Genomic DNA, 10,916 nt, shown 5'->3' with positions numbered 1-10,916 from the left:
TCTTATCAGATAATTTTGTTAGTCTACCATTAATTATAGAGGTAAATACTTTTCCCAAGCATGACACCAGAGTTATCGCCCTATAATTATCCGGATCGCCCTGGTTACCTTTATTTTTGTATATAGGTTTAATAATACCAACTGTCCATTCTTGGGGTATTAACCCAGTGTTGAGAATGATGTTGAAAAAATCTATATATAAAGGCAAAAACTGATTGAGAGTATTTTTTATATATTCATTCCGTATTTCATCGATTCCGCTCGCTTTATTATTTTTTAGGCTTTCTATCGATCGAATAATTTCCGTTTCGGTAATTTCAGCATTGAGATCTTCAGAGACTTCATCGTTATCGATATCTTGTAGAAGTCCTTCATTATTATCTTCCTCATAGCTAGCTGAATTTAAATTTTTAAAATAGTTATATAGTTCGTTTATTGGTATATTAGCTTTTGACGATTTGGGTTTACCCGAAAACCTATTTAGAATATTCCATAGGAATTTTGGACTCTCCTTTACTGAATCTCTTATTTTCTTTTCCATGTTGAATGCATAGGTTTTGTATGCTTTATTTACCTCTTTCCTGTAATTACGACTTTTCCTTTTCAAGGCGTGCTTGTTAACATCATTTTTTAATTTACGATAGTTCTGTTTGGCTTTGTGAAATTCTTTTCGAAGCTTTTTACAATTTGATGTAAACCATGGTTTGTTATTTTCATGAATATTTCCGCGGTAAACAGATTTGCGACCGAATGACTGGTTGGCGGACGTAGTAAATATATCTGTGATATTTTTAGTTACATCATTAATTTCTGCATTAGTTATTTGGTCGGTTTCCTTAGCTTTCAAATTTTTAACATACTCGTTCAGCGTAGCAAGTTTATTATCATGATCATCTGCAATAAGATTAGTTAACGAGTTACTTAATTGATCCTTCCATTTCACGTAACCACCGTTTTTGTCGGTTGCATAAGGATTTTCGTGTAGAGTATTTATGAGTTCAGACGCCCCTTCGAACTTAAATTCAATACAACTATAGTTATAGTGTCGTACACAAACACAGATACACAGATTTTACTCTGACTGCAGGACTTAAAAATCCCCTTCTATCAGCTCAATACGGTTTGAATAAATTCTGACAAGAGCATGGACATACAAAGTATTATCTGAATTATTTAAATAACATTAATCATTAATAGTTAGGGTGAAACGTAAATTGTCCTTCCATTTCCAATTAGAGTAATTAGCGTTCACAACGTGTGTGATAATTAATTATCAGAAAGTATATTCAGTTCATTTTTTTGTTACCTAGAAAAGAAATCGTGTAAGTTGTGAAAAGGATCCGCATTTGAATAAATCATAAATTATACAAAATTTCATGACATCTGCCTCGTATAGTAATTGTATAATGAACAAAATCAATGTAACAAAGAAATCAGGCACTGAAAGGCAATTTTATAAACATATATAACAACGTACACACATAAATAAAAATAAGGACCAATAGTTATAATTATCAAAACCTATTGCTGGATTTGGTGTAATGATGCGCTTGTCTAAAAATGTTTGTGTTGGTTTCTACCGAAAGTTGAGTATTACCAAACAAAAGTTATTCTAAATCAAAATCAACATGCAAGGCATTCAAATTTTTGAGCAGGATGCGTAAAGTAATAACTCCCCAAAAAAATGAAAGGCATTTTCACAGGGATGGCCAAGTACCTGGTAACAATTTAGTGGCTCTTCTCTGGACGTTTTCAATGGCTTCTATATGTTTTGTCAGATGCGGGCTCCACACTTCGTTGGCATTTTCAAGATGAGGTCTAACGAGTCCTTTGAATAGAGCTTAGAATGTATTATAGTCCATATATTCATTAGTGTTGGATATATAACGTTAAATCTTCGTCATTCTGGGTGTGAACTGTACACCGCAGTAGATAGAGTTAATGTGAACTGTACACCGCAGTGGATAGATTTAATGTGAACTGTACACCGCAGTGGATAGAGTTAATGTAAACTGTACACCGCAGTAGATAGAGTTAATGTGAACTGTACACCGCAGTAGATAGAGTTAATGTGAACTGTACACCGCAGTAGATAGAGTTAATGTGAACTGTACACCGCAGTAGATAGAGTTAATGTGAACTGTACACCGCAGTAGATAGAGTTAATGTGAACTGTACACCGCAGTAGATAGAGTTAATGTGAACTGTACACCGCAGTAGATAGAGTTAATGTGAACTGTACACCGCAGTAGATAGAGTTAATGTGAACTGTACACCGCAGTAGATAGAGTTAATGTGAACTGTACACCGCAGTAGATAGAGTTAATGTGAACTGTACACCGCAGTAGATAGAGTTAATGTGAACTGTACACCGCAGTAGATAGAGTTAATGTGAACTGTACACCGCAGTAGATAGAGTTAATGTGAACTGTACACCGCAGTAGATAGAGTTAATGTGAACTGTACACCGCAGTAGATAGAGTTAATGTGAACTGTACACCGCAGTAGATAGAGTTAATGTGAACTGTACACCGCAGTAGATAGAGTTAATGTGAACTGTACACCGCAGTAGATAGAGTTAATGTGAACTGTACACCGCAGTAGATAGAGTTAATGTGAACTGTACACCGCAGTAGATAGAGTTAATGTGAACTGTACACCGCAGTAGATAGAGTTAATGTGAACTGTACACCGCAGTAGATAGAGTTAATGTGAACTGTACACCGCAGTAGATAGAGTTAATGTGAACTGTACACCGCAGTAGATAGAGTTAATGTGAACTGTACACCGCAGTAGATAGAGTTAATGTGAACTGTACACCGCAGTAGATAGAGTTAATGTGAACTGTACACCGCAGTAGATAGAGTTAATGTGAACTGTACACCGCAGTAGATAGAGTTAATGTGAACTGTACACCGCAGTAGATAGAGTTAATGTGAACTGTACACCGCAGTAGATAGAGTTAATGTGAACTGTACACCGCAGTAGATAGAGTTAATGTGAACTGTACACCGCAGTAGATAGAGTTAATGTGAACTGTACACCGCAGTAGATAGAGTTAATGTGAACTGTACACCGCAGTAGATAGAGTTAATGTGAACTGTACACCGCAGTAGATAGAGTTAATGTGAACTGTACACCGCAGTAGATAGAGTTAATGTGAACTGTACACCGCAGTAGATAGAGTTAATGTGAACTGTACACCGCAGTAGATAGAGTTAATGTGAACTGTACACCGCAGTAGATAGAGTTAATGTGAACTGTACACCGCAGTAGATAGAGTTAATGTGAACTGTACACCGCAGTAGATAGAGTTAATGTGAACTGTACACCGCAGTAGATAGAGTTAATGTGAACTGTACACCGCAGTAGATAGAGTTAATGTGAACTGTACACCGCAGTAGATAGAGTTAATGTGAACTGTACACCGCAGTAGATAGAGTTAATGTGAACTGTACACCGCAGTAGATAGAGTTAATGTGAACTGTACACCGCAGTAGATAGAGTTAATGTGAACTGTACACCGCAGTAGATAGAGTTAATGTGAACTGTACACCGCAGTAGATAGAGTTAATGTGAACTGTACACCGCAGTAGATAGAGTTAATGTGAACTGTACACCGCAGTAGATAGAGTTAATGTGAACTGTACACCGCAGTAGATAGAGTTAATGTGAACTGTACACCGCAGTAGATACAGTTAATGTGAACTGTACACCGCAGTAGATACAGTTAATGTGAACTGTACAGTGTATTACTTACCCACCGGATACACGTCCCATGTATGTAGTCTTAATGAGCCGAATGTCAATGCTTTTGATTTTAATTATTGTCAGTCTCCGCTTTTGATTTGTACTAGGACGTTAATCACATTTATGTAAATGGTTTGTCACGGAGTTCACTTTACAATTGATATATAAAATATTAATACTAAAATTCATTATGTGGTTTGACATTTTTGTAAAATGTATATGTTCCTACTTTGTGTGAAGTGTGAAACCAGCCATCGTATTACTCTAGTATATGCTTAGGTCTTACATACTTATACGTAGTATACCGCCACATGCGGACGGATACCTTGTTGTTAATATGCAAATTAAGCGCGTGGTGAGTATCCATGTACATATGTTGTGAGCATTATCTTACAGTGAACAGGTGCGCAGGTACACCATGGAGAGAAAGTCCAGCCTATATAGCTAGGCTGTTTTACTACAAAGAGCCGTTACACCTCATCAACGTGGAGGAAACATAGCTACAGTGTTGTGCTAAAAACAACGTTACCGTGAAACAATGTGGATTGTTACAGTGGTGGTGTCGTCACTGGCCCTGGGGTTAGGACGGGCCCAGGCTGGTACCGAAGCTGAGGGCGTACAATTCCTGGAAGAGTACAATGCGAAGGCTGGCATGGTTTTAAACAAAAACGTCAAAGCATCCTGGAATTATTACACCAACATCACAGAGGAAAATCTCGATATCATGGTGAAGTGTTCAATTTTGTTTCTTTATTTTTTTCTTTTATATAAAATTCTAATTCGATTAAAGCTTTTCATATAATACATTTTCCTTCATTCGCTGGTCCTCATTTCATCACCAAAAAACCCACTTGCACTGTTTTTGGTCTGCTTTATGCATCTTCTTCTTCAACTAAATATATCTGTATCGGCCAATATATACCTTGTCAAAATAACCACAATAAACTCAATTTTGTCGGAGGTTTCATAAATGTGGCCAGTAACTACAACAGACTGGCTACCAGCCTTTAAGTTTTTAAGAAGAAATTCTAAACTGCATTTTACTACTAGTTTATCTCCCCTAGTTTAGAACTTGGGATCAGACATCCAAGTGATCAAAATTATTAGAGTTATTTTTTTTCTAAATAATTTAATATCTTATAATATTCTAGAGACGGGGGCCAGTCTATAACTGCAAACGTAGTTGGATTTTGTCGAGAATTGTCAGTTCTGCTAATTCTGTTAATTTATTTCACAGCGCAGTATTGGTCCGTAGACGCCTTGACACATTTTTATTATTAATTTACATTCATTTTGATAGTGGAACACTGCCTGATAGAACACAGGTGGTCTTTTTTTTTTTATCATAATCGCCTTTAAATGGGCATGCCATAAAACAGGGTCCATTGTGGTTTAATGATGTCTGGAGTTAAATTCTGATCTGGATTCATTGGTCGCAAACCAATTTGTTTCCGTGTTTCTTTTTGATTTTTGTTTTTTTGTTTTTTGTTTCCTTTTCTGTATCCCTGAATATCGATCGGTAAATGCCATTGAATTTACGTTTCGGTAAAGTGGTAAATCAATATGACAGTTTGTATAAGACTATAGGAATGATAACCATAGCTCATGATCAGACTGAATCTCAATGTAACCGACTGCTTTATAAAGGCTCCGACATGTTTGTATACCACGAAATTTTCACTTCAGTTTAATTTTCGCCTCTTTGATGAGAGCGAACTTTTCATAACAACAAACATTTGTAAACAACATATACATATTAATTAAGGATGTACACCTATGAGAAGTAAAAAAAATCCTGTATTAAACTTTTTTTCTTATATTGATTTTTGGAAAAGGAGATAATGGCATAGTAGAAAAGGAAAAAATAACTATATGTCGTTGTGTTCGTTTATCATAGATATCTATGAATGTTTGTAGAATTGATAAAAATATAATTTCTTTGAAACTATGGAAGTAAAATTTCTTAATCTTATTCATTTTACTCAGAAATGCGATTTTAGTTACCCCTACCCCTTATTTTTTAATGAAAAATTGCACATTTTCCCCCATTTTTTGCAGATTAAACGCTTGATATAAAAAAAATCCTGTAATAAACGTTTTTTAGTATTCAATGAATCAAAAAAAAAGTGTTTCTTCTAAAACAGCCACAAAAAGGGGGGTCGGTGTGCTTCTTTTTTTGTCCAATTATTATTTGTTATTTTTCACCTTTTTCGGGGTCAAAAATCAAAAGTGCTTCAGTTACCCTAATACGTAAAAAAAAATATCAATAATAATTATATAACTTTCCACTTTTTTGCATATTATTTTAATCATATTGAACATCATAAAGTTGTTCAGCAAAAATGAACCTGCTACAATTAAAAATGGTGACACAATGACAATTTAACTGATCAATCTAGTGTCAAAAAAAATGAAATTTTGGCCCTTTGTGAAGCGCAAGAAATTCCCATAAATACACTTTTTCAAAACGGCCGCCAAATTGGTCATTTTTAAAAAATTCTTGTAAAAAATGATCTACACACAACAGACATCTAGTTTTTTTCCTGTTTTTCCAGATGTGTGTTTGCTATTATACCTATCATAATTTGTTAATTATTACAAAAACCCGTTACACTAGATCAAAACGAGACTTGAACGTGACTGAAACCTCAGAAGAGTACATCCTTAAATGTAAAGGGAGAATTCAGAATTTATTATTGGGCAAAAACAGATTTTACCGTCGAAGGGCGAAACTAGTTGATGTCCAATTGGTTCCCTTACGTACATGTTAAGACTGTATGTTCATGCCTATCTATTATACTGACATATATCATGCGATACGAGTCTTTTAAACTAAGCCGCTGATTTAGCCTAAGGGAGGATGTAACCTACCTTCAAATTGTATCTTTATCAGCGGTATATTGTCTTTTGCAGTTTTGCTGATACAACTTGTCCCCGCAATTAGCATGTTTTACGCTTCCTTTTTAATTTACAATCGCAATCATAGGATTATGATACTAATCGCCGTTAAAAAATACAAAATTGGTCAGATCTGTTGAACGTAACAAGTTTTCAACAATAACTAGCTATCATTTACATAAAACACTCTTTGTAAAGTATCGAAAGACTTTTTCTACGTCCTTCTAAGGAGGGGTGAATTAAAGTATCACGTGAACGGGCGTACAGTGACCTCTCGATATATACTGAGTAGTTATTGACAATTTAACTCCAAAATGTATAGGAATGTCATTTACCGTCAAAGCTAGGAAAGGGTTGATTACCTCAATCAAACACACTGATTTGAAGTAAAGTTTTGAGTTTAGACTTTGATGTACAGTGTCGGTGGGAAGTGCAGTTAACCCCACTACACAAATGGTTGATCTCAAGCTCACAAGCTAGTGCACTAGTGTTATCGTTTCTTGATAACTCCAATGTACTAGGTTAGCAAGTTTTATATCAATGGATTAACATCAACCTTAGTAAGAAGGTTAATTTACGTAAAAACTCGGACAAGTTCGGCAAACACTTTTATCTTACATTTCTTTTCCGAGTTATGGACTCTTAATTACGCTGAATTTGTTCGCGCTGAATATCTTAGTAACTTTAAACTTACCTGACACTTTATAACGAGGTTTTATACCATTAAAACCTGGGAAAGTCTGATTAACATTTTTATATGCCTGTAATTAATGGAGGTCAACAAACAACTGATCACTTTGTACATGACAATTGTAGTATGTGTCTCGTCAGGTACCTAATCGTAATGATATCGGATTGTCTAATTATATATTTATGCATTTCAGTATAATGTATGGATACGCAATTACACATATACATATAATATCTTTTGTCTAATGTTTTGTTTCCACAGCAAATGATGTAACTACACATTTAATTTACAATTATCATTGGAGGAATAATAACATGACGAAGTAGGGGCTATTTTCCCAACAGTCGGGTTATGGTTGCTGACCTGTCACATAAGTATAAAACTGAATATTGTTTTACCCTGTCTAAGTTATGCGTTATTGACTAATGAACTAAACTATCATGATTTATTAACATCAGCTTTCGACACTGCGCTAGACTATGTTTTATAGTACCTCCAAAATAATTAGTTTTTTTTATATTTTCGTTCATGATATTGTTTTACTATGTAAGGCGAACTATGAATGTATTAGGATTAATTACTTTGGCAGATTGCATCAACAATGGGTGCTGCTTGGTGTTGTTTCCCTCTTCCCCCACGCGCTGTTGAAAATCATCACAGATTTCAGATAATTGATTTCCGCACCCGCTACATCGACTCTACATCCTTTAGCTAGACGTATAAGAAAGTGGATGTTGGTCCATGTTATTAACACGGTATTGAGGATTTGGAACAAGAACAATTTTAACATTTACTGATCGTTGTTATACCCAGTGTTATAACAACAATAACACATGGAGGATAAGATGAGGACAAAACCATACCGAGACAAGACCAGACCACTGACCTATTTATTATACTATGGAATTAAATTGTTTATCTTTCTCCGGGAGACAGTGGTTGAAGAGAGCCAAATGTTGAGATATAGGAGAAGGGAGAAACACATTAAGGTCATATGTGGGATTCTTAGACCACCCCTGTTCCATCAGGAAGATAAGCGTTATCAAAAGGAATGTAATAACAAGTGTAGAAGCAAGATATTTACTGACCAAAACTGCACTGTCAAACATTAAAAGAAAAATTTAGCAAAGACAGACAATGACGAAATTCATCACTTTGACAAAATCCACCTACCCATAACTATGTTCATAACATCATAAAAAATCCTTTTACAAAAATTAGTAACAAGGCGTATATGGGACGGTGTCGTCTCACGTTACAGGTAAGGTGTTGCGTGTATGCTTGGTGAGATTTGGTGTCAGTAAGAGAACAGTACAGTCCATTTATAAATGCATGCTCTCCGAGCACGGGAACATGTACCAAATAAATAGAGTAAATTGGCAATACCGAGCTGATTTAAATATCACACAAACAACTAAAACTAATATTTTTTGTTTTCCAAATGTTCCTATATGATACATGTAGCTACATTGTATGAACCACTGAAACAGGATCCCGGAAGTTTACAGATTAAATAACACAGAAAGCTATGAGCTGAAAGCTGTTTTAATTTAAAGATGAGCTGCCTACCAGTGTTGTTTATTTTAGCTATCTTAGCCGGTGCCCATAACCGGCCGAAATAGGAGATTGACCAGACATCAAAACCATTTACTTTAGATGATTGTAAAGCGGCCCTGGTCAGCCGTGGGATCTAGAACGTTTGTCAACATTTTAATTGTAGACGCGGGATCGACTTCATTTGTAACAACTATTCTTTGATGTGGACATTTATTTACATATTATGTATATAAATTTCGTTTCATGTCATGCGATTTCATATAAATATATTTCATTGAAATTGAGCGTGATCATTTGCGAGGGACATCGTATCGTAACTCTGTTATAGGCTAACAGCCATTGCTTCAAACTTTTAACGTTATTGTATATATTTCATAAAACTAGGTATCAATTTAACGAAATGAATTATCATTACTTAAAACAGTTGTTTTGATATTGTTCATTTGTGGGTAAGCGTCAAATTTTGTGTGGCATGTTTGTATGTGAAATAGAAATGGAATTATGTTACAGTTATTCATTATTGTAAAAAACGAATAAACAATAACTGTCCAACATTTCTCTGCTTTAAAGAGATACGTTCGTTCAGTCTATCAAATAAATTGTAGATATGTGTACTGAATATGTTCACTATCCATATAAATCACCCAAGTCAATCTAATCATCTATTCAAATGTCCAACCAAATCTTACCTTAAGTGAGCGTAGACTAACTGTTTGTTATTCAAGGTCGACTTGATTTGCATGAAATTACTCTCTAAAGTAATCCGCGTTGTATCTCCGACATATTTCATACAGCAACATCCTGACAGTACATATATATTAGCTCTTTACGAACCTTTGAGATGAATTAATTACAGTGCGGACAACTTCAGTGTCGTAGTTGTTGTTTCATTGTAAGGTGTCTTACCGTAGCGTTGATGCATTGTTCTACTTTTTCTGTTCGTTATTTGAATCACGCTGAGATTAACGATGTGTTGAGAAGCAGGTAATTTTAAGATATACTATATAATAAAATAAAATGAGTCAAATTTTAAGAATTAAGTTATTGCATTCACAAAGTTCATGAACGCAACATAATGTTAAAATATAATTGTAGATTTAGTAAGTTTCAGAATTTTGTTTTCTTTAACTGATAAATTTCACTGTGGTGTTAAATATTCACTAAAACAAAACGACAATATATCATTTTCCTTGAAACATTTTCACACCTATATATATATTTTTTTCTCTCACGTAAAGATGGTGACGTATGTAGTACTGTTTTGCAGCACGAGCGGATATGACTGACCATGGCTAACTAAGTAGTTTGTTGTTTAGTTGTTACAAGTAACATGACTAACCTTGCATGGGAAAGCCACAATAACACATTACTGATGTCCTTGTACTCAGTAACATCTACTGGCGAGTGATACGTCAAGCGTATTAAACCAACCCTGTTTAATTTAAATGGATTCTGAAACTGTTCATCCTGTTTCTCTGAACATATTGACGCATGTGTTAAAGGCATTAATCAGTAGAATCGTACACATACCCGTGTCCATATGGACATTGGTTGTTTCCGAACGTCATGATGTGATGCAATTTAATTGTTTGGTGTCAAAAAACAAGATTTTGAAAAGTTGAGTGGATAACTATTTGTGTGAAGTTGTTAAGAATTGTTGTGACTTTTGTCAGTAAATATCATATACACCGGAGTAACAACACACTCAACATATACACTTGTACAAGTAACACATCTAACTGTATGGCGCAACAAATAAAGCGATAATAATGTGTAAATCGGCCCGCTTGTAGTTTAGTCGAAGCATCATTCTGTGATTTAGAAGCATGTATTTCATTTTGGATTTTTTTAAAATCAATACTTTCTAAATTTAGTTTGAGCGCGATGAAAACATAGTTAATTTATTTTTTAGACGGGACAATTTTACCATTTTCGCTAAAAGTATGAATATTATAACTGTTGTTTAAATTCATTGAATCATATAAGGGCTTTTCGCGCAACATTATACGACAGTTATGTG

At 34.8% G+C, this 10,916-nt stretch overlaps 1 protein-coding gene across 4 annotated transcripts in view; it reads left to right on the top strand.

The window, feature by feature from the left end:
- Window positions 1-4,113: 4,113 nt before the first annotated feature.
- Window positions 4,114-10,916, top strand: part of LOC110457180 (angiotensin-converting enzyme-like) — a 32,607-nt gene continuing 25,804 nt past the window's right edge. For all 4 annotated transcript variants that reach the window (XM_021508332.1, XM_021508331.1, XM_021508328.1 and 1 more), the window contains exon 1: window positions 4,114-4,477. In XM_021508332.1, the coding sequence (XP_021364007.1) occupies window positions 4,289-4,477 (189 nt within the window). In that variant the 5' untranslated portion in view covers window positions 4,114-4,288. The remainder of the gene's footprint in view (window positions 4,478-10,916) is intronic.

Source organism: Mizuhopecten yessoensis, unplaced genomic scaffold (genome assembly GCF_002113885.1).
Source record: "Mizuhopecten yessoensis strain PY_sf001 unplaced genomic scaffold, ASM211388v2 scaffold9035, whole genome shotgun sequence".
NCBI classification, from domain to species: Eukaryota; Metazoa; Mollusca; class Bivalvia; order Pectinida; family Pectinidae; genus Mizuhopecten; species Mizuhopecten yessoensis.
Note: the sequence above shows the minus strand (reverse complement) of the source record. Positions and strands in the feature narration are given on the sequence as shown.